The sequence below is a fragment of the Brachyistius frenatus genome, unplaced genomic scaffold (genome assembly GCF_029030835.1).
Source record: "Brachyistius frenatus isolate BFR_SWC_R1_liver_20210118 unplaced genomic scaffold, ASM2903083v1 Contig_193, whole genome shotgun sequence".
Taxonomy (NCBI): Eukaryota; Metazoa; Chordata; class Actinopteri; family Embiotocidae; genus Brachyistius; species Brachyistius frenatus.
In genome coordinates this window covers 604,520-629,472 of record NW_027210792.1, presented here as the reverse complement: position 1 = coordinate 629,472, position 24,953 = coordinate 604,520, and the positions used below count along the sequence as shown (strand labels likewise).

At 41.5% G+C, this 24,953-nt stretch overlaps 2 protein-coding genes across 2 annotated transcripts; one reads left to right on the top strand and one right to left on the bottom strand.

Moving 5' to 3' along the window:
* Positions 1–385: 385 nt before the first annotated feature.
* On the bottom strand, positions 386–4,496 carry exd1 (exonuclease 3'-5' domain containing 1). Its single transcript, XM_069718584.1, has 10 exons — positions 4,367–4,496; positions 3,959–4,027; positions 3,658–3,762; positions 3,469–3,539; positions 3,273–3,359; positions 3,053–3,157; positions 2,887–2,967; positions 2,622–2,765; positions 2,348–2,539; positions 386–1,117 (listed from the first exon to the last, which is right to left on the bottom strand). Exons 1-10 carry the CDS (start codon positions 4,494–4,496, stop codon positions 386–388), a joined length of 1,716 nt encoding a protein of 571 aa, XP_069574685.1.
* Positions 4,497–7,596: 3,100 nt separating this feature from the next.
* LOC138632741 (RAS guanyl-releasing protein 1-like) lies at positions 7,597–23,490 on the top strand. Its single transcript, XM_069718528.1, has 17 exons — positions 7,597–7,786; positions 8,378–8,553; positions 13,716–13,823; positions 15,365–15,425; positions 15,513–15,644; positions 16,467–16,620; positions 16,807–16,980; positions 17,808–17,924; positions 18,023–18,298; positions 18,705–18,785; positions 19,601–19,705; positions 19,884–19,993; positions 20,361–20,505; positions 20,598–20,634; positions 21,026–21,157; positions 21,824–22,149; positions 22,233–23,490. Exons 1-17 carry the CDS (start codon positions 7,653–7,655, stop codon positions 22,365–22,367), a joined length of 2,403 nt encoding a protein of 800 aa, XP_069574629.1. The 5' UTR covers positions 7,597–7,652; the 3' UTR covers positions 22,368–23,490.
* The last annotated feature ends 1,463 nt before the right edge of the window (positions 23,491–24,953 follow it).

Genomic DNA, 24,953 nt, shown 5'->3' with positions numbered 1-24,953 from the left:
GACATAAAGAAGTGATGCCACATTTAGTGGAGCTCCTGTGTCGTTATTGACGGACGGTCCTGATGCCAAATACAAGTGGAAATCATACATTTGAAAATTTTAGAAGTAGTTTTGTGGACATGTTACAACGGCCTTATTTATGATTAAGAAATACAAACTCTGCCATTTAAAAAGCAAAATAAAAATTTGAATTCGGTGTAAAAATCAGTATAAAGGTCCACCCAGTTTTGTTTGTAGGACAAAATCAACTTTTTTTTGTATTTTGTGTCCCAGTGACATCAAGCAAAGACGTCGCAAAAACAGAATATTTACTGCCATCTACTGGTCACTCTGGGAAATCACAGGAGTACCAAACAAACATTTGTCAGGTTTTTAAATGCTTCCTTTAACATCGGAAAGACCTGAAGGAGTGGGCCAGTGAAGATAAAAGCATCTGGGGTGTTGGTGTCAGATGTTCTTCTCTCAAACTACAAACGTCCTCGGGCAGGTTATCATCACGGCGGCCGGGCTCGGGGGTTGATTCTTGTGTAAGCGTGCGGCCGGGAGATGAAGGAGTCGTCTCCGTCGTCGCTGTGGTTTTGATGTACCCGGAGATCTCTGTGGGGCTCTGAGCTGTCTGGAGAAGGAAGCCTCGTCCGATTGAAGGTAAAGCCGGGAGAGATAACGGCTCTTTCCCAACGGGCCTTCCTCTCCCCATCACATCTGATAGTACCTCCGAGCGTCCTCCGTCCTCACCCGCAGACGGAGGACTGTTGGCAGGTGTTTGTTTCATCAGGTGTGACACAGCGGTTGGGACGAGAGCCCGGGCTGGCTGGCTGGGAGGAGCGTGGACATCCACGGAAGAAGCTCCGGTGGCCTCCGAAGGGCTCGCGGCTGGTTGGTTAACAGAAAGGTCTATTTGTGGTGATTCCACAGTTGCAGGTTGAAACGACTCTGTCAGTGTCTTCCCATGATCCTCTGCAGCTGCTGAGGTCTGGGACGAACACTGAGGCCACGGGTTGAAGCGAGCCAGCAGACCCTGCTCTGTGACAGGATAGTAGTCGGCAGCCCACTCCCGTCGCTCACGACGCATTTGATCCAGCTGCTTGAGCTCACTGGGCAACGCCAACACACTTCCCTGTGGACGCAGGCAGGCAGGCAGACGGAAGATGAACCTACTCACCTGGATGCTTCGCATTAATAACACCACATAAGCTCAAGACTGAGGATGAAACGGTCCAAGTAAAAAAGCCTGTCCCGTTTGGGCCTCTGGTCACGGTTCGTACATTTGAAATAGAAAAACAGTGGCACTTCTCAGCTGTCACTCAGTCTCGTCATTCAGTCCCGCAAATGGCAAGCGCTCAAGATAAAATGCAGTTAGAGCACTGCGGGTTTAGAGGTTCCTATGACGATGACGGAAAAAATTAAAAGGTGGATAAAGTGATAAAACGTTGACTGTGTCAAAAGCACCGCAACACGTGTGGCTTCTCCCAGCAGCAATACTTCCAACATGATGAAGCGTTTAAGAAGACAGAGAAAGGAGGAGATTCTGGTCGGAAACGGCAAATCCAATTTCAGCATATAATAAAAGTATTCAAGCTATAATATCTCCTCTCCCGAGTATTGCCCGAACTTTCTGAACAGACACGACGAGCAGCTCTCGAATGCACCGAGACTGGAAACCGGAGATCGGCAACAACACATGTAACATACCAAACCAAACCAAAACTCATGACCACATAACCACGATATGGAGCTCACAATCAATTTTGTGGACGTCACACCCCCCTTTCAATAAAAGAGTACCAGGTTTGTTTTCTTCATGACAGCAGCACACCAAAAACAGTTTAAACCCATCAGCATGATCTTGGCGAGTCAATAAAATGACAAAATGAAAAACTTTTACAAAAATACATTTGGCCGGCTGTAAGCCGTGAATGCAGCTTTCCAAAATGTTGTCTCACCAGATAAGAAAACTCAAGTATTTATTAATTGCAGGTTTATTTTCATCCCATTAGCCGTTTTGTCGTCATGTAGTGTGAAGCGTTGAACCGAGAATTAAGATTATTGTGAGGCTACTCAACTACCCAGGCAGAAGGAAATCAGTTTAAGTGGCAAGAAATAAAATGAATTGCTTTGCTTTTACGTGTTTAGTTGTGATAAGTACACATTTTTAAAATTGAAAAAGCTTTTAAATACAAGGAATGATCTGTTTATTCATCTACCAAAGACAAATTGTGCTGGATTTGCTTTCTAAAACTAATGACTACATCCTTGAAATGTGCACATTTCTGTAATAATCACTAATCTTTCATTTCATTAAAATAGAAAAAAAAAAAAAAAAGAAGAATTTTTCTGAATCACTCACCATGCTCACATGCTCCAGTTCATCTGGTTTGTAGTGGCTGCTGGTGATGTAGGAATCCACCAGCATCACGTAGTCGGTCATGAGAGCGTCCAGCAGCACCAGTCTGAGCGGCTGCAGGTGGATCACCGACAGAGCCGTCACCTTCAGCAGGGGCGGGGGGCAAGGCCTCTTGAACCACATCTCCCCTTCCTCCTGCAGAAAAAACACTGCTTATTGAAGCGCACACTTCTAAACAAGATGTAAGAGCAGTCCTGGGTGGGACTGCCTTTTGTACCTTGGTGAGCTGCGACTTCATCTGTAGAGACGAGAGCTGGGAGGACGACACCTTCAGATGGAGGCTCACCACCTCGTGGAGAGTACTGACTCTGTCGGGAAGAAACCCTCCCGTCTCCGAGTGGAAGCACATGACATCTGCCACCTTCAACACAGCGATAAAAATAAATAAAAAAATGTTAAAAAAAAAAAAAGGAGATAAATAAACACTTCTAAACGTACAGAGAAGTGATGCTGACTTTTAAAGTAGGCCAAACTAGACGCACCTGAGTGTCAAAAACGTTGGTTAGTTTCACTCCAAAATGAGCGATCAGACATCCAGTGATGGCTCTGCAGTCATGAATGACCTGTAATGTCAAATCAATACAGATGTTACAGGAAGAATAATATTCAGTGACTGGATTGGACCTCTGATGTGTTCGTACTGCTCACCTTCAATATTTGCTTACTTTCCAGGATCATGGAGAGGCCGTTCTTAAACGCCCGGGCTCCGAGTAACAGGACATCGAACAGGTACACCTTGTTTTTAGTGGCGATCTAGACGAAGGAAATTGAAGTTATTTTCTTTTTGTCATTCCTGTGATGAGGATAGGAAACTAAGAAGAGGGAAGGAGACAAAAAAACCCACCAAAAATAGGAGATGGCCTCTCACCTGCAGCCAAGACAGCCTTCCACTGTTATATACCTCCACTCCTTCAGCTCCCACACCGATCACATGCTGCTTCTTGATGTGCATCAACTACAAGACAACAGCTGACAGTCAGTACTTTCATTTGCACAGTGGAAAATGTACATTCATCTACTGTGAGCGAATTACGCGACAGAAAACAAACGTTAAATCAATTTACAGCAGGTCCAAACTTCTCGTGAAACTCATCGATGACTACAAAGTTGATGTACTCCGCTTCATCAGCGACACCTGCCAAAAAAAAAAAAAAAAAAAAAACACTTCTCTTTCAAAGAAAATGAATTTGTAGCTTTTACTTTTAATGTAGTTTCATTGAAATCAGTGTGAAACTATCAGTGATTAAACTCACCAGGTGAGATGGTCTTCCTGTACGGCTGAAACTTGTCTATATTCAAATGTTCTTCGAGTCTGTGCAACATATTCCATCCTGCAGGTTTATTTTCAGAAAACAGCACTTAACTGTCACCGATAAGAAACTTTGTTCATTGCTTAACTTACCGACTGTCACCGTTTGCCTCATCAAAAAATTCCACTGTTGATTGAATTATACAAACATGTGTCAGGTTATAAAAAAAAAAAAAATAAAAAAAAACATGACAAACAAAAAGTCTAAAAATATGTTCTGATATCATTTTTTTTTTCCCACTCACCGCTCAGGATCTCATGGCCAAAAAACACTTTGGTGCCGGGATACCTGCAGCCATCACTGCCACTCACAACTGGAAAACAAACAAACAAACAAACAAACACGTGACACTGAATGAGCAGGTATCTTCTGATGGAGGTCTGCTGAGACCTTCAGCTCCTTTAAACCAAGACTGAAGACTTCTCGGTTTGCTGCCTTTCCCCGAATTTTTTTTAAAATGTTTTAATCACTTGTTCTTTATTGTTTTGAAATGTCCTTTTCATGTTTTGATGCTTTTAAGGGTTTGATGTAATTGTCCAATATAACCACTAATGCGTCAACTATATGTTACTGTGAATTGTATTGTCGAAAAACACGAAATGAACAGATAATACTAATAAATACGAATACTCTTTAATTAAAAACTACTCGCCGTCTGCCAAAACCAAAGTTTTGTTGTTGTTGATCCGTTGAACGATCCCGAAATACGACGAGGACCTGAGCGTCAGTTTGATGCGTTTTCCTTTGAGGACGGCCATGAACTGGACGTCGTCCACAACCATTTCAACTCGTGTTAAACAGTTGTTTCACCACTTTAAAACGGGTGCAGCTGATAGTTTAGACTTTCCCGGCTAGCGACGCTTTTCTTTTAGTCGAGTAGGTTGACAACGTGTCTGGTAGCCAGGTGAGCCAGGTGAGCCAGCTGCCGTTAGCGCGCCAACGTGACGTTGAGTTGAATTTGATGTTGCGTTCACGGGCTCCTCGTTACTTGCAGTGTCAACCTCGTGGCAATTCATTTCCAAAGGCAAAAAAATATGGCATAACATTGTAAATATTATTTTATCGTCTATTTGTGATTGCTTGTTTAAAGCTATTATGTGAGAAATTTGAACCCCCTCCCCTTCTTCCCCCGCTCCCCGGTGGAATAATAGAGATGGTTACACGGCACTTGAATGTGGCATTTAAAAGTAATCTGAAAAAAAAAAAAAAATTCATTGGATTTTTAATTGGACCAGATGTCAGACAAGTATTTCAGACTTCATTCAGTATGGTTGTGTTATAACTCAAAATCTAAAAACACATCTTTTTAAAACCAGGATAGTCAGTTAGAAAAAGCAAGTGGAATTTTTATATCCCAAATTAAACATATTGGTATAGGTCACTATACATGTCTGTCCCACTGAGTGATCGACGTATTCTTACAGCTAATTCACACATTATTGTACCTGCCAGTGTGCTCCTATTGGATAGCAACAGGTAATTCACTATATCCACTAGGGGGTGATCACAGCTCAAGTATTGTGCCAACTGCTGTTAGTCCAAGGTCTCTGATTCTTTTGAATTGAATTTGAAAGACTGGTGGTTTTCCATCTCTACATCATAGGGCCATTCATTTTGTGCCATTGCATTTTGTAGGCATAGGCTATAAAATGCATGTTTTAAATGTAAACATTATGAAATATCATTTCTATGAAATGAATTATCATAGATCCAGAGTAACACACTAAGAAAACCATTGGATGTGAGAATTCAGTTGCGGGTGTTTTGAAGTGTTGAAGATTTATAATCACATTGTTATTTCCATCGTTCTCTCCACACATTATTAATGAATTAGACTGATTGTAATTACCTACCGTACCATATGTATATTTTGAATGGATCACAATCATCTGAAGCTAATTAGCTCTGATTTGTTTTCACTGCCTCATGCTGTTATGGTGCACAGAGCTGTCTGGCAGCCCAACACTTTTTCACATAGGTGAGGGTCATTTCTGCACATAGTGAGAAGGGAAGAAATGCTTATGTGCCTCTTGTCTCTTTTTCTACTATATGTCTTTCACTCTCCAAATTTCCTCCCTCTCTCAGTTTCCCCCTCTGCAACTTTCTTTCTTTTCCTCCATCGTCTGTTATTTTCAGAGAGGACACTGAAGACACTTGGTGGGATTCGGAGATTTAGTTTGTTAATGCCTTGCTCCATGGCGCTGACAGTCATTCTTGTAATGGGCCAATTAGGGAAATGTTGCTTAATGGTAATACTGCATTAAACAGTCAATTTAATTTCAACGCATTTGCTGGATCAGCTGAAACCGTCTCTCATTTTGACTTATTTTAATCATAAACAAAACAGTTTTTCTACTTAAGCATCATTGTTTGCACATTTCCTTTCTTTGCATTGTGTTTAACGTTTGATGTAAACAGTTCTGAAGTGTATTCTTCTTTTCTCACGCCTTACACTCATACAAAATGTGGTCATTTGAAAAAATATTATTTAAGCAGTATACTTCCTTAGGTACTACTGGGCTCAATATCATGACAGCAAAAAACAAAAACAAAAAAACTAACAGAAAGAAATCAGAGTTAGATGTGCCTTTAGCCACGAAGCTTAAGGCTCCACTGACTAACAGAGAAGGGTTCAGACTTGTTATCTTATCACAAGTAGCCAGCTGCTAATACACAATCTCATGATTTCACTCTGCCTGGAAACATGAACTCGGGTCATCTGTCGACAGCACACATGGAGGCATTTCATCAAAGAGGATATTTTTGGGTGCAGGAGGCACTGAGCTTTTATCATAGATTGTATGCTGTATTCTTTGTCTCATTGTGTGTATCGGTCCTCCTGAGTTTATGCGCTGTTAAAGTCAAGTCTAAAAGGGCAAAACCGAAGCTCCAGAGCTAATTGAACAAAATTCCTATTTGCATAAATTGGGTGTTTTATTGCCAAAGAAAAGCTGTGATTAATTGCATTTCTAGTCTGTAACAGCGTACTGTACATGAGGGCAAACACTGAGGCTCTTAAGAGAATGAAACCAATAAAGGCTCTCAACGTGAGGTGAAAACACTTATAAATGCCTTCAGTTCATTAGTATGATTTAAGAAGTGTGTTTCAGTGTTCCCCTTTGAGGAAAGATGAAACCCACCCGATTCTGTTTTTAAGTCATGGTGGTGCTCAAAAGTTCAAAATCAGTCGCTTATGGTCCTTTCATGTCACTTTAGGAGTAAAATATTGAGTGAGCGTGTTGTCATCCATTGCCATAATGTGTACATTAATTCCAATCTCCACCATAGTGATTGTGATGGACTGAAGCAGACGTCTTAAAGCAACTGAAACAGCACAATAACTCTATCCCTAACACAAGCTGTAAGGGGACCTGCAGCCTATATTATCTCTGAAGGGAAGATCCACCCTTTCCTGTTCTGCAGACTGAACAAACAAAAAGTTTGAGTGAAACCAAAGGAGTCACACCACACAGGTTTCCCAGAATTGATTTATGCCAAGGAGACCATGGTGACATGGAACCAGGTTTTGTGTAAATCAACTGAGAATTTTGCTGAATAAAATGTAGAGCAGCAGAAAGAAGGTGAAGTGTGGAAACTAATTTATGATCAAATTATGAATCCTTAATACAGTGTCAAATGAGTGGGGCGACGGTGAAATATATTCTCATATGGTTGGATCCCATCCTCGCGAGACACTTCACCGACCTCCGACTGGCTCCTTGATTAAAAGTTGTAAAACTGTAAAACACGACTTTTGACGCAAGTAATAATGACCAGTGAAGTGCAGAGCCCACTCTGTGTGAGCGACAAGCCCGACAGCAGCGCGGCCGCCCACTCACAGACAAGCTGGGAGAATCTTAATTGTGTAATGTTCATTGACGAGTCAGCACAATGCTGCTGAGACCGCGGAGGCGCACCGAGCCGAGCAGAGCGGTGAAATGCTCCCATCGAGGAGAACACAGATGGACAGCCTAGTTCAGCCGCTCGTCGCCCAGTACCTCGCCATGGGGTGTCAGTCAAAAGAGAACCAAACCGAAAGTATAATCTCGGACGAAAAGGGAAAAGATGATGGGTAAGTCAGATAATCGTTTAATGGTTTCACTGAGGAGTTTCTGGTGTGATTTGTTTGGGCGATAACGTGTGCGCGTTTATTCAGCAGCTACCTTCAATATTTCAGAGTTGTATTATTATTATTATTAAAATCAAGGTTTTTTTTTAAATTTTTTATGGGAAATAAAACGGTGTGTCGAAATCTGTTCCCGAAACTGAATTGACGCACAAGCGCATTTAGGTGCGTGAATTGTTACTTTCAGATCTGCTAAACTGCATATGCGAAAAAGTAATTATTCCTTGTTTACTGGTCAGTCAGCAGTTGAAACTGGATGTCCGAAATCAGCCGGTATTTCCCCAAGTTAAAGGAAGGAAATGAGAACAATGAATAGCAAAATCCCATGAGGGCTTCCTTCAGTGCAAACAACAGCTTTTCATCTTTTGTGACTATTAGTAAAGCCTTTCATGTGTGTGAATATGATCTCCTAAAATTATAGTTTAATGTTTGGAATAGTCTAAAAAGTCTAAAATAGCAGAGAAAGGCACACTTTCATCAGAGCAAGCCCTCCTGTCCCTCCTCCCCCTCACTCTTCTTGTGTTGGTGTTTCTCAAGGAAAGTGACTCCAGGATGCACCTCCAAGTCTAGAGTTTCTCCTCCAGGCCGCCCTCACAGGTTCCACAGACCGAGCCCGGCACAGACCGTCCCGGGTAAATCAATAATGTCTCTGGGACACCTAACCAAAGGGGCAAGCTGGGAGGAGCTCATCCAGGCCTGTCTGCAGTCCTTCGGTAAGTCCATGCTTACCGGCCTCATTACTAGCGTTTAGCTCAACAAGTTGAGATGCTGCTGGGAAGTCAAACAGGTCCACGCTTGTGGAATTTGACAATTCCTTCGATAACTTGAGACCTTGGACCTAATTTTTCAGTGAGATCACACACTGTTGTAGCTTAGAAGGAGTTTGTGGTTTTCTTGCCACATTCTCTGGCATTTTAATGCAACATTCAACAGGTTTGGGCAGGCCTCTAAAAAAAAAAAAAAAGGGGGAGCTTTGGATTTGAAAGCACCACTGCTGCATTTGTTTTTGTTTCGTGAAGGATTTTACGGCTTTGAAGATTAAAATTCCTCTCATTAATACTTGCCAGTCTGTTTTTCTGTTTTTGCTTCATGTGAATGTTGAAGAAAATAGTTTGATGATTGCTAATTTTATAATGGCTCATGTTTCAGGCTTTACCTTATTTAAATGAAAACGAAGACACGCAGCAGTGATTGTGTAAGCTGTGGTTGGATCAATCAAGCAAAGATCATTGTCTTCATCAAGTTGTCTGGAGTGCTCTCAGAGTTATGGTGATTGCATCTGTGAAGCGACAAAGCTTTCAAATTGCCGTTGCCTGGATACGCAAATGCAGCAGCAGCAGTGGAAAAAGTGTTACAATGGGCTGCACATAAAATGACATCCCATAACTACATTTATCTGTGGCGAGGTAGTAGTGGGCACTAATGGCAGCCTGCTTCTCATTACAGACGCATGAAGGAAACTAAATGAATCTGTGAAGGATCCAAGTAGTCCAGTACCATGCAGCGCTCTGAACGCTTAAAAAAAAAAAAAAAATCACTGTCACTATGCAAAATATGAGACTTGTACGCACATGCACGAGATGCTATCTGTGAGCACAAACTGTTGTGACAGGGGGTTTTCCTTGAACAGATTCTCCTGATGAAATAGAGCACAGTCCGGCTCTCCTGGCTCACATCACAGGTGAACCCCTAGGGTGCACGAGTCCTGCCACCTTTTCAAATGTGAGAGTGCACGTAAGAGCTATTTGAAGGATTACCTGATGACAGCTTCAAGCCTGGCGCAGCTGAAAGGTCAGCTCCCCGAACAGTCGTCCTCAGATCCTGACCAACCTTTGAAATGCAGAGCACTATGAGGTGTGGATCAATAGCTGTTGACATCGTCGCTCTCTCTCGACCACACTGCACCGGGCTGGCCTGCTTTCAGAGCATTTCCATGTTGTTGTTTTTTTAAATTTAAATACAATTTGCATTTCATTTGTTTTTAAATTACATTTTTATTAGATATCCTAAATCATCCTAATGAAATCTATATCTGTAGACTTCGAACGCTTTCTTTGTCCTGGAACTTCATTTTTACGGAGAGTTTTCTGTTGGTTTGACAGAGTCCTTGGCCTTGGTTGTGGTTTTTGTCTGACGTATTGCCACAGCTGTGTCAGATTACTCAAGTACATCTTCATCAACACGACATGGCATTTTCCAAATGTCTTCTTTTTTAATTGATTGAATATTAATGACATAAAAGTGAATATAATGGCTAATGTTGCAATTGGGTTCGGCAATATATCGATATTTTTTCATATCTTGATATGACCCTAGATATTGTCTTAGATTTAGATGTCATAATATCGTGATATGGTATAATTGTTGTCTTTTCCTCGATTTAAAGGTTACATTATAGAAAAGTGATGTCATTTTCTGAACTTCCTCTGTCCTAGGTGTTTACCCACTTGGTCATTGGCCACATTACCACAACAGTGGGTAGGATTTCTGGAATCTATTTGCAGAAATCAAACAATATATTCATCAGTATGTTGTCATCGGTGTATAATCACCGAAAACCCCAAATGGTTGTACAACCGCGTATCCGGAAAAGTTGGGACACTGTGTACAATGTAAATAAAAACAGAATGTCAATGACTTGCAAATCCCATAAACTTACAAAAATCAAATTTGATGGCTTTATGTAAAATATGTGCTCTTTTTTTAAATTTGATGGCAGCAAAATGTCTCAAAAGGTTGGAACAGGGGCAACAACAGGCTAAAAAAAAACGCCTGTTTGAACATCTCACAACTAATTAGGTTAATTGGAAACAGATCAGTTACATTATTGAGTATAAAAAGAGCATTTCAGAAAGTAGAGTCACTCAGCAGTGAAGATGGTGAGAGGTTCTTCACTCTGGGAATGAGTGGCTGGGAAAATTCTATGTCTATTTGCAATTAAATATGAGTTCATGAGATTCACAAATCATTGCATTTAGTTTTTTTTAATTTACATTTACATGTGTCTCAACTTTTTTGGAAATGGGGTTATATTTGTGTAACCTTAGAATGAGTCCTTAATGTAAACATAGGCAGCAGCTCATCTTCAACGGAGCCCATGTTGCACCACCATGTTTCTACAGTAGCCCAGAATGGACAAATCAAACTCATTCAGTTGGTTCCAGTTTGAAACATCACTGCTAGATGCCACTCAGTCCTTCATACTGGCCCATTAAGCTGAGGATTTTAACCATCTATCTATTGTTTTAAGTTAGCGATTTCAAACATCTATTAATTGCATTCAGCTATTTAAACTATTCATCCATTACTTGTAATATAGTTCCAAAAAAAAAAATCTATCCACTTCTTTAAACTGTTTAAAGCATGTATCCATTACTTTTAGCCATTTCACCCACTCATCCATTACTGGTTTTTACTTTTACTTTTTTATCTTTATCAGTTTCAACTCTTTTTATTCATTTTATATACTTCATCCATATATTTTAACCATATATCGATTACTATATCTATCTCCTTTTACCCGTTTCAGCTTTGTTCCTTTGCTAACTTGTAGAATCACTGCTGTAACGTATGAATGCAGAGTGTTATTAAGTTGCAGTGAGTCCTGATTGTTATGGAGAATCTTGCACACAGAGTACAGAGAGATAGCTATTGTCCTGCATCTGACTTAGACTCCTCTAAAACAAAAGGAGCTTTCGATCTGATAGCCTCTGTCAAAACAAGGAAAAGCAACGTGCAGGTTTGGAGCAGCAGATGAATGTCTAAGATAACCTTAAAAGCAGGCCAGGCGCTGCGTGCCATCGGCAGTGTTTATCGCCAGCCAGTGTAGCGGGCGGCAGCTTTCCTAATTTTCCAGTCACTAACAGACAGTCCGGAGGGGATTTCCTTATGCAATTAACCCTGCACAGGGAGGGTTAGTGGTTGGGAAGTTGTGAAAAGAAGAATGGAGCAATTGTTTACCTGATGGAGAGCCATGACTTCCTGTTGTGCATTTACAGTAGCAAAAGTCTGACTGGGGCTGATTCACAACTACAACATGAGTATAAATTCATAAATATACAAGCTTATAACTATGTTTTAATATATATAAAAAAGGACTGTATATATCTTCATATACATGTCTTAACTGCACCAAATCTACCTGCTACTCATCATTTATGTCATTTTGAAAATGAGGGATTGTTTCACTTGTCTCTTTTACTCTCTAAATGACTTTATTGGTGAGGTCATTGACATTCACTGGGTTTAGATGGCAGTTTCTGGGTGTTGCTAACACAAACACACCTCATGCAGGATATGAGGGATGGATTACTCAGCTGCGGCAGGAGTGGCAAATTGCTTACAGATAACAAAGATTAGAAAACATGTTGCCATGGTGTCTGAGGTATTTCCAAGGTGATATGGTTTAAAAGTGGGTCCTCAGATGCCTGATGTCCTTGACGGTGTCAAGATACTGGTAAAGGGAAACAAATTTCAGCTTGAGAATTGCTGTTCTTCAGGTTTTCAGCATGTTTTCATTCTCTACAGATTGTGGGGGAAGGAAGATTTAAAAAGCCTAAAATGTCCCATAGACTATCAGCCTCTTTTTCAAAGGCGCAAATACATTTTCTTCCTCTTTTTCTTGACTACTAATTCACTGCGTCTTGCAGTGGTTTGAAGTTAAGATAAGCGGTGCTTTGTTTAAATGTGCAGCAAAATGTGTTTTCTGCAGTTACAGGTTAGATCTGTCGTTGTGACGTGATGTAACGTTTCATACACATGAAGCCTCGTTTGTATTGAAGACATTGACGAGAAGGTTTCTCTGGGTCTCCAGATGTTAGTTCGGAGTTTAGAGTCGGACAACCAAAATAAGAAAAGGTGATCCAGTCACAAATAGAGGAAGTTAGATGCATTCTAGGAAAAAGGAAATGAAAAAAGTAGTGAGACAAGCAAGCTGCAGAGGTTCCCACAAGCAGAGGAAAAGGTAAATCTTCAGAAACAGGCCCTGTGCATAGCATGATTAAAAGCCTTGCGTTGTGTGGTGTTTCACTCGACTAACCGTCTGTTCTCCATTGCTGGAAATATCTGTTTTACGGTTTTGGAGATAAGACCTGAGGTTTATTCTTTGTTGTGTTGCCAGTTAAAAGAGAGATATCCGGCACTACTCAACGGCTGTATCTCTCTTTATTTATCCTCGTCTCAATGCGACATTTGATAAAAGCAAATCAACTTTGTAATCAAAGGTTAAAAATGATTTTATTTATGTAGAGCCCACTTAAACACTTTATCCAGTGACATGGTTTATTTACAAAATGTGGTCTGTCCGTCATGGCAGTTTAGGCCAGCTAAAAATAGTAAATGTTCATTATTTCGTCCTTTCAGGGCGAAACGAAGACAAAGTTGGAGATTAATTTCAACGATAACTTTTATTATTTATTCATCTGCCAACTGTTTTGATTAATAAATCAGTTGTCTATAAAATGTACCTTTCAGCCTAAAAACACTAATTTAAATGGCTTGATAGTCGTGGAGAGAAAAGAAAAAAAAAGCGAATATTTCCAGTTGGTTGCAATGAATTTTGGGGCATTTTTGCTTAAAAACATGACTTAAATTATTGTCTTCTGATCACATAATCGAACCTAACCTGCAAATTCTCAAAGCTCTGTAGCTCATGCTCTTTTTTCAAACTCCATAAAACATGCCACGAACATCCATCCAGCCTTAAAGACTGCCCCGATTAGCAGTGCTCACTAAAGCAGCCCTAACAAACCACAAACCAAACATCGACAGGGGACATCTCATGTCACCAGAGCACGTTATATTTTAAGGGTGGTGACACATTGTTATGTAATTCAACAATGAGGGTGAATTCAAGTGTGTGCATTTTGTTTTGCAGATGCGGATGGTTGTGTACATGGGAGCAGTCACCTGCTGAACATCACCCTGACCATGCACCGTGTCCTCATCTCCTCCAGTGACCTGCTGGACAAACTCATCTCTCTATATCCTGCAGCAGTGCATCTTGAAGCAATAACTGCTTTCACAGCACAGCCATACGATTCAGATCGGCTCCCACTTTGAGAAGCAAATGGAGCATTGGATCAGATCTGTCTCTCTGCTGTGTGCTGCCTTCGTTTGGTTGTCAGCAGCAACGCACCGTCAGGCTCGTACTTGGCTCACAATGCAGCCTGTAGCTGTCAGTGTAAAATGTGATAGGCAAGTGGCAGCTCGTGTTTACTCCTACTGTCAGTCTCTGTAGACCTTTTTATATCTCATTTACCTATTTTAGGTTTCACTGTCTAACTTTGCTTCTCTCTGAGCTCTGAATCTCACGCTTTCAATAACAGGGAGTCTATTAGTGTTCTGTATTTGGTCTCTTTCAAAACGTTTGATTCAGTGCTTTTCATTTTCCCTACTTCACACCTAAAAAAAAAAAGCTTCTTTTTTCCTGTTTATTTGTTGATGTCTTGTGACCCAATGCAATCTCGGCTTCCATTCAGGAAACAGCGATGGCGTCACAAAGCCCCTCAGAGGAGCTCACTGGCCCGGCGAGCAGCCTTGGGGTTTCAGGTGTTAATTACCTCTGCCTGTTTCACATACAAGTCCTCCTCAACTATATATAAAACACAGACCCTCCACTGCTTAAAGAGGCCCCTGCTCACACAAGCCCACGTCAGCGCTCGCACAGCCGAATGGCCCCTCTGCTATTTTTAACCCTCTCGTTCTGAGCCGAAGACCCAAAAGGATGCATCAAATAAATTCAGTGTGTGGGTTAGGATCAGGGAACAGACACGGGGGCCATTAACAATCTTCACCACAGTCTGGCCTTGGGATTGCGTGGGCAGCTCTTCTTCTCCCATGACGCGATTAGCCTTTTTTTTTTTCTTTTTTTTTTTATGTGCATCACTACAAGCTGATTTCTGCCAATCGAGAGCCATACTGTCAGTCTGTTTAGAAAAGCTCCTTTGTATGATAAGGAAGGGCTTTTGTGTGTACTGTATATAAATTCATAGGGCGGTGTTTTTGTGAGCGACATGTGCAAAATGGAGACCAGAATTGAATAATATTCTTGTGGGCTGACGACACTGATTAAAACATCTTTAGAGTCCTGCCACCAAGCAGTGCACATTAACAGTTGTTCTACAGGATTGGAGATGCGGATTGTGTGTTTTCTTTGTACATTTTGTTATTCACTTACCTCTGTATGCCAGAATGATTCATTCAGTGATGCTTATCGGAGTTTTGCTGCATGCAGTCGCCTCCTCCCACATTACCAAATGTCACTTGTGTTTGCCTTTTAGCTTAGTTGCTTTAGTTTTTATTAATGAGCTTGTTTGTTGGAAAGAAGCTCCGCAGTCGAGTTGGCCATATGTTCATTATTATACCTGTCTCGAACAATGGTGAAGCTCGTGGTAAACTAAAGTGGTGCTCAACCTGAAACACTTTTTCCCTCATGATGTGAATCATTCATTTACAGACGGTACAATTTTAATTCATATTTGTGTCTAGTCAACGTCATCAGCTCCTTAACTGAAGTCCTCACATTTAAAACAGCAATGGACAGCGAGCAGCCAGCAGAGTGCCAGAGGATATGCTACCTCATCAGGTCAGATTGAACACAGACACATTTTCATGGTCTAATTCAACTTGTGTTTAGTGTATCAGTAACATCGATATCGTCTCTGACTTCCAGACATTGGATCCAGGAATTCTGGATGATGTTCCGGTTGCACCACAGCTTGACCGACAGCCTGGATGATTTCCGGGATCTGATCCAAGAGCAGGGACAGGAGCGCCTTTGCTCTCTCCTAGAGACCAAGTGGATGTAAGTGTTAATCTCTGACCAGCTGGCCAACTGAGACATTAGGCCTCAGTTGTTTTGTTGCCGTCATGAAAAGTTTTGTAATCAGTCACGATGAAGAAAACGGACTCTGAGCTGAGAACAACACAACATCCTCGCTGCTAAAGTAGCTGAAGAGTTTTCTTACACTGTGTTCTACTCTGTGTCACCTCGTTCCGGTTCAGTAAAGTTGTTGTTTGTCACACTTGACTACACAGCATTAAATTCAATATTCAGATTGAAGCTGCAGCTAACTCTAATTTTCATTATCAATTGATCTGCCCATAATTAATCCCTAAATGTCAGAAAATGTCCATTGCGATTTTCCAAATGCCTTGTTTTGCTTGACCACGAGTCCAATAATTAAGATTTTCAGTTTCATAGAAAACTGCAAAGTTTTAATGAAAACTGAGTGGTTGATTTAATAATTAACTTTAAAAATAGTTATTTAAACAAATTAACTTAATGGCTGATTTAATACATTATATCTAAAAATGGGAACACATTGTTGTAGAAGTGCTGTTGCTTGGTTTTCTTTGACTAATTAATTAATCAACTTAATTATTATTATTCTATCAGCTTGAAATTTCTACGTGTACTGTGCCTTATTTTCTGAAAACATAAATATTTCTGAATGGTCCCTGGAAATATTTGCTTCTTGACTAGAATTTTAAATAATGCTGGTCTGTGGCTTTCAGGAATGCCTCGCTATATTAAAAGCAGTCAGGACAGACTTTCCAGTCTATACAGTTATGTGATCACTTGACCTTTTCTGATGGTCGTGTTGTGTTTCATGGTTTCTTCTAGTAGCGAACGCGACTGGTCGTGGAAGGCCAGCCAGAAGATCAAAGCCAACAGCAGTAAAAAGAGGAAGGTTTCTCTTCTTTTTGATCACCTAGAGCCCATCGAGTTGGCTGAACATCTCACCTTCCTGGAGTATAAATCCTTTTGCAGAATATCAGTGAGTATACACACTCATGTCAACTTAAAAGAACATTCAAGAGTATGTCGGCTGTCTTTGGTACTTTGGTGTTTTGTTCGTGTGATAGACTTCCTTGTGAACTAAATTAGGCATTTCCTCCTGACATGAAATGCCTTGCAGTTTCCGTGCAGCGGTTTACGCTCCACTCTCTGCTCTCTCTGCCAGTTCGTAGACTACCAGAATTACATTCGCAGCTGCTGCATGAAGGACATCCCAGTGATGGAGCGTTCCATTGCCCTATGCAACGGTATCTCTCAGTGGGTTCAGCTGATGGTCCTGAGCCGGCCAACCGCTCAGCTGAGAGCTGAGGTTTTCACCAAGTTTCTCCACGTGGCCCAGGTAGTGGTTACATCAGTTCCCACTACGACTCTAACACTTTCTGTTCATCATAGAGCAAAAAAAAAAAAAAAAAAAATCAAAAAAAAAATCATCCAACACATTTCCTCTTTGCTTTGCATCTACGTGCTTGTGTTTGCACACCTTACCTATCCAATGACAGTGTTACTATTGTCACACTATGCTACATAATTTATCATTTGCATAATGCATATTCACAAAGAGCTTGTAATGATTCTCAAGAGCTCTGCAGCAGGCTTTTAGCATATCCAAAGATTTTACTAATAGAAAAATATTAACTGAATGCAAGCTAATGGAGTCATCAAGTGGAACACACTTAAACACTGAGGAGTTTCCAGGAGTGGAAAAGACAAAAATGACTTGTGAGTGTAGTCACTGATCAGCCGTTGCTTGTTAAAACCACTCCAATGTGAAGCCGCGTGCAGCCTGCTGAGAAGAGATACACTGGTTTCAGGGAGCCGTCAGGAAGGCTTGTACTCTGGAGGACCTTTTGCACTGCAACACTAATGCACCAGTCTGCTGCTGCTCGCTGCTGTCAACCTCAAAATCCACGGGTGTGGAAACGAATTTCACACCATAATGCTCCAGTGACAGCACGAATTAGATGACTGAAAAGAGAAGCAAAAGCACTTCCAAAAAAGAGTGAGATATCAGAGAGCAGTAAGAAAAAGCCAACAATATAAGTGGCTTATGTAACATCCCTGTTGTGGATTATATAACCAGGGCTACCTGGAGCAAGTTGAATTGTGTGTTTATACGCGTGTGCGTGAATGGACTAATATCTGTGTATTTTGTGTGTGTCAAACCAGAGTCTACACCTTATGCACAACTATAACACACTAATGGCGGTGGTGGGAGGGCTTTGTCATAGCTCGATTTCCCGACTGAAAGACACCACGTCACACATCCCCAACGAGGTCACCAAGGTAAAAGTTAACTAACCAAGTAATATCCCGTTAGTTCAAGAGTCAGGGATAAAAAAAAAAAATCCTCCTATTACTCATCACTTCAATTCACTCCCCAGGTGCTGAACGAGATGACCGACCTGCTGTCGTCCTGCAGAAACTATGACAACTATCGACAAGCTTACAACAAGTGTACAGGTTTTAAGATCCCCATCCTGGGCGTCCACCTCAAAGACCTGATTTCGGTCAATGAGGCCATGTCAGACTACGTGGAGGACAACAAGGTGAACGTCCAGAAGCTCCAGGCGCTCTACAGCCATATCAACGAGCTGATCCAGCTCCAGCAGATCCCGCCCAGGCTGGACGCAAACAAGGACCTGGTCCATCTGTTGACGGTAGTGAACCGTTTCGGTGCATCGATACGTTTGAAACATTTTTTTTCAGCTTCATGTAATTCACTCAGCTGCATCGAACACATACACAGATGCAAATGAGCGTGTTACAGCATGTGGATTGTCTGTGCTCGTGTGGGTGTGATGAGAGTGCATGATCTATGAGTGTGTGGGTGACAAACTGAATGTGAATGAGGGTGAGTTCAGATTGCTGCATTGTTGTGCTGTCTGTGTGCAGTGTTTTAATCGTACTTGAATGACAGAATGCCCATGAAGACATAATAGTTAAACTGCGACCTGAATTTGCCCCCATCCAAACATGTTTCAAGGAGAAATCTGGAGCTGTAGAGCGCTCTTTCTCTTTCTGTTTACCGACATGTGCTGATATGAGTTCTCTCTTTCCCTACAGCTGTCCTTGGACCTTTACTACACTGAAGATGAGATTTATGAACTGTCTTATACACGGGAACCCAAGAACTGTAAAGCACCTGTAAGTGATAGAAACAGAGATACTTTAAGTTAACACTTTGAATTCAAATAATGGTCTTTCACTTCAGGAACATATTCATGTTATTCTTCACTCTACTCAAACTAAATATGAAGCTTCAGTCAGCAGCCTTTTAGCTTGGCCTAAACTCTCTATGTAAAAGGTACAAAATGTGTAAGTGAAAGCTGAATAATACTTCAACGGACAGCTCATCATTTGGAGAAACAGGCTTATTTGCATTTTGGCCTAGATGAGAATATTGATACCCCACACTCACATCTATGCTGAACATGATGTGATTCACATAAAGACTGAAAATGGGAGAGCAGCTAGTCTGACAATTAGTGTGAAGTCAAAATTATTCAAATGAACTTGGAGTAATTCTTAAAAGAAAAGGTCAACCTAGTGGGAATTACACTTATTGGCTGTTTCTCCCGCCCCGAGCTAGGTTGAAGCGAGGCCACCTTCATGTCTGGATGATAAATATGGAGCCACAGCCAGAAGCTGGTTATCTTAGCTTAGCACAAAGACTGCAAACAGGGGGAAACAGCGAGCTTGGCTCTGCCTAAAAGTAAAAGAAAAACACCTAGTAGCACCTCTAAAACTCACTAATTAGCATGTCATATTTCTGTTGTTTAATCCATATGAAAACTGAAGGGTGAAAATTGGAGAGACCAAATATTGGTCCAGCTCATGAGGCTCATGATGAAGTTTTTTTTGTTTTTTTTTAGCAGAGATGTATTGTAATATAATAGCTGTGGCGCGTTTATCTGTCTGCACAGACTAGTTTCTTTAATGACCAATCTATTTTCTATCAGCCGGCCACTCCCTCCAGACCTCCCGTGTGTGTGGACTGGGCATCAGGAGTAGCTCCAAAGCCTGATCCCCGAACCATCAGCAAACATGTGCAGAGAATGGTGGACGTAAGTGCTTCCCTTTTTTAAGTGTAGCCTCCGCATAAGTACTCAGTGACGCTCTTATATAACCATAATCCTCTATTTCAACTATTCCTCTGCATGCTGCCATTTTGACAGCCTGCTCTTGCAGCCATTGTTCACCAATAGTCGTGCAACAATGGTGTTTGCCTCTTGTCTTTCACAGTCCGTGTTTAAGAACTACGATCACGATGAGAACGGCTTTATTTCTCAAGAGGACTTTGAGAAAATTGCTGCTAGCTTTCCTTTCTCTTTCTGTGTCATGGACAAAGAGAAGTGAGTATTCGACGGGTCACGCACTCACTCTGAGCTCATTTGTGGCTTCAGAGGAGAGGAAGCAAAAGCTGTATTTGTAGTGATAAGCATAGCAACAGGAAACATAAAATAGCTGCGGAACAACCATAAAGCTGCCACTGAGTATTCACATGAAAACCAACACCGCCGATATTAATGACTTTTCACATTACACAATGACAACGTGGTATACAGGATAGTGTTTTACACAATATGGGGCAGATGAGTGGGTGCAGCGACTAATACATCACCACAGTATGAAGTACAACGTTAACATCCATTAATATTTTGCATAAATACTGTATCAATCACAGCTCTGCTTCCTTTAATATTCGCTGTGGTCGTCCAGGGAAGGCCTCGTGAGCAGAGAGCAGATCACGGCTTATTTCATGCGGGCCAGTGTCATCTGCTCCAAACTGGGCCTTGGCTTTGTCCACAACTTCCAGGAGACCACTTACATGAAACCCACCTTCTGTGACAACTGCTCGGGATTTGTAAGCGAACACAAACTCAGTTTAATTGAAAGATAAGGATTTTAGTTTCACTAGGTGACAATCAGTGTTTTTCTCCATGTGTTCTTTTACAGCTGTGGGGTGTCATCAAGCAAGGCTACAGATGCAGGGGTAATTATTACACTCACTTGTGTAACCTTGGTGTGCTTATCTTTGGCCAAATGACAGTCAGTGTCATACTAGAAACAAGAAAAGGTGCAGTCTTGTGGGGAGCAGGTGAAGTGGAGTGTGGTTTTCTGAGTTGCACACTGTTAGCTGAACCTTGCAGCACATGAAAAAAAAAAAAAAAAAAAAGAGAAACCATCTGCAAGCAGAACCACAGTTTTCCCCCTCCCCCGTCCTTCAGAAGATCAGTGCTATTTGTTTGCTTGACAGTGAGCATGCAAAGGTCTGACAGTTGCATTTTGCAGAACAGATAGCATTCAAAGAGAAGTGAAGAGAAGTCAGTCAAGTCAGATGAGTTCCTGCTGTGACGTGTTGTACACTCTTGTGGCCTGCACAGACTGCGGGATGAACTGTCACAAGCTGTGCAAGGACCAGGTGGCGTTCGAGTGCAAGAAGAACGCCAAAGTGACCAGCGCCACTGACAGCCCGACGCCGAGCTCCACGCCTGGCGCCATGGGCACCTCGGAGGGTGGGTTGAGTTGATGGGTTTCATTCGCAGCATAAACAGTCTCACTTACACACTCGGCACTATTCATCACACAGTCACATCAGCATACAGATAATAATAAAAAAAAAAAAAAAAAAAAACATGGGAGTAATGCTAAAGACCTGTGACGTGCCATCTGGTGGCAGATCATTTTTAGACCACATGTTCAACAACGAAGCAGTCTTATTTCCTGTGATCACCGCCTGCCACGATACACAGAAAACAATAAAAGTCAGAATTTACATGATTTCACTTCAGTTTGCTGCAGCTAACAGAAAACCGCTGTTGAGCGCAGAGTCTGCTGTCAGGGTGATTTCCCTCCACCTGCCAGTAGGAACTCATTCACTTACAGTAATACTTGAGCTGCCCACCTGCTGCAAGACAGCGGCTATATTCAGAGCTGAAGTCAGGACTTTCCTTTTCACTTCAAATGAAGTGACTTACCAAGAGACTCCTTTAAAAACAGGGTCTATTTTGTCATATAGTTTATTTTATCTTGTATTATATTACATACTGAACGAAGTCATTTTGTTTTGTGGTCATTAATTGCTTGATGTAAAGCTAAAAAGTGGAAGTACAAGATTAATAATCAGCATTTTTTTCATTTGTCCCAGTTGAAATAATTACTGCTAATGTCCCTTTCCACAGGTTCAGAAGAATGTCCGTTCCCCTACCCGCCAGATGACAGCAAAGACTGGAGCCCAGACTCCCCAGTTACTTCCCATCTGAGGCCTCAGAAAGTCCACAGCTCCACCCAAACAGAAGGACCCCAGCTATCCTCCAGCACCGCTGAGGCCAACCGCCTCCAGCCTGCTCTCTTAGTCCCGGCACCACCAACCCCCACCTCGTGTCCCAGCCCGGTGCCCCAGAGGAAACAGCGACACTGTGCCAAGTGGGAAAACAGAGCTTCAGTTCTGCAAAAGCTTAAAGAGCCTGAGGAGGACAACAAACCCACCTATGAATCTCTGGGATCAGTGAGTATCAGGGCTACTGCTGCAATGTGCTCCAATGTACTACACCTACTATACGATACACAAATCTGATGTCTCTTTCGCAGGACAACCAGAGGCTCCAAAAAGCCAACGAGACACTACGGAGGAAACTGAAAGAGGCAGAGCGGGAGGTGGAGAGACTAAAGATACTGCTGAAGAGACACGCTCTGCACGCTGTGGAGGAGGACTCCTCCTCTTAGACTCATCCATCCTATACACCGAACCTTCTCCAGGGAGAGTGGTGCTGCCCCCGTATGGCAGTATGTATAAATCATAATTTATTGATCATAAATGGTGCCTGTATTTTATCAGTATAATGAGACCCGGGCAACACATAATATAAAGTGGGACACAATGCACAAAGCCAACCAAGGTGTTTCAAAGGTAATGGTAGACACACAAAAGCCAATCAGTGTGTCACCAATAATGAGGGTAAGAACATTTTGGAGGTGTGTATGGATTTTTTGAAAGCAACTGCAGTACATAATGCAGTAAATACAGAATACCAATTTGGTTTTGTTTTTTTTAGAGAAAACACGTATATCAAAATTACTTTACAGTATGAAGATGGTGAAACGGTTTAAGTGTTACATTTAAAGACGTTCTGAGGAAAATCATTCTGAAAATGAAAATGATTAGCACGTGCTAACTTTATATATAGTGCACCATTAAAAGTAGTTGCAGTTAAAAGTGTGAAAGGCATCAAAGGAGTGCAGTATTTTAGAGTGAAAAATATAGCAGTGTGTTTGATCAATTCTTGATCAGTTAATGAGCTTAGATATTTATGTTAAACATAAAATGGAAATCAGGCTGCAGTGAAATGTATGTGGCACAACAGTTTTCAAAAAGTATAACCCAGGTGAGTTGATATTAGTGACGGGAGACCACTGATTATAGCAGCAGGTGAAAGCTGGGGCGCTCAGATCTACAGAAACTGTTGTTGCTTTGTATCTTTGTCCCTGTTCATTTTCAGTGCACAATACAGTGCTTCTGTTATTATTTATTGTCTGAAACACTACACAGTTTATATGAACAGATACATGAAGGAGCATTTTGTACAGTATAGTGGTACTTCCTTTTAATTATTTATGCTCGTGTGAGTTGGCTTCATATGAATACTTTGTTTTTATAGTGCAGCCATGTAATTCTATTATTGTGTGGTCCATTGTAGCAGTGTTGTACTGTGAGTCAAGACACATGTGTTTGTAATGTGTGCAATGTATTGTAAATACAAAGTATACACATCTTAGTTCTGTCGAAGTTCATCCTCTCTCAGTATTGTTCTCTTATTGTTCTAATAAATTATCTACATTCTACATAAAATCATGTCTCGTGTTACTGAACATGACCACTGGGGGTCGCCAAAGCCCCATGATGGTCATCCTGCAGAATCTCCCTAATGATGTTGACTTTCAGCTTCCAGATTCATACATGCTCCCTCTATGAATGTTACACTCTAATTAGCTGTCTGTGTGTTTAACTAGAGGACTATTGCTGTCAAATGAAAGAGCAAGAAAAACATCCCAATCATTTAATTTTCACAAATAATTTGTGGTCAACTTGAATGAGATTGCTTTTAGAATTAGGTTTAAAAGCTTTGCACGTTTTGATGAACATAGACCTGTATTTCTGAAATAAATTGAAGAGCATCATACCGACTGGTGGAATTATGGATTAGTGAGCCACAAGCCTTTAAAGACAAGGCTGTGTCACCCTGTTGTCTGGAGACTGTGCCAATCTGCCCTCTCCTCGGGGGCTTTGCTGCAGGTAATGAGTCCAAGTCCACAGTACATGTTGGCCTGTAGATAATGAGAGGGTGACTGTCTGGTGTTGAAAAGGCAGAGTTTCAAAACTAAATTCTTCTCTTTCCATCGAGCCATGCAGCAAACAGCAGGTGATTATTACACTGCTGTATTCTAGTAGGTGTGATTCAGTGTGCACATTTCGGTTGCTATAATTCATCTTCAGATCAAGAAAGCAATTTGACTAAAATTATATTGTGCTTCTTTATTTCTCGCAGCTATAATGACTTGTTGGCTTGCGAGCGGGCAGAGACCCAGTGAAACAGGATAGTCTCCGAGGCATAGCGGCAGCTCCCAAGCCCAGCCTCGGTGACAGCTAATTTACTTTTATTTGAATGTGACACCCATCTGCTGAGGAGTCACACCCCCAGTCCACTAGGCTCCGTGCACAATAATGCCAGATAATTTCCAATATCATGGCTGGCAGAGGGAAAGTGACTGAATATGTGTTAAACTCAGATGATGCCCTCGCTCAGGCTGATTTTTTTCAATCAAGACTGTGATAAAAACCTGAGAAGAGGAATGTATTTACCCTGGCACGTTAAAGCAGCCACCATAGAGATAAATATATCAGACTCATGCATTTACAAACCCAATAGAGTATGTAAACATAATTAATTGTAATGCATTTAAGGCTCAATGCCTTTGCGAGACACATTTAGGCCAACCGATACGGTGCATAACTCCACTCTCCATACATTGAGAGCAAAATATGACACTTCAAAAGTCAGCCTAATTACAGCATGCAGACAGAGATGATTTATCACCCAGGCATCAGTGTGCTTGGGGGAATGGGGCCATAGTGAGATACCCATAAGTTAACTAAATCTGCTAAGTCTAATGAACACACTCTAAAACTAATTAGGGAAAGATGTGGAACAAGCCATTATGTCCCCCTGATAGCAGGAGTGGGACACAGAGAACACAACATTTAACACACACAGGCAACTCACATTTCAAACAAGAAGAGGCGCCACCACCACC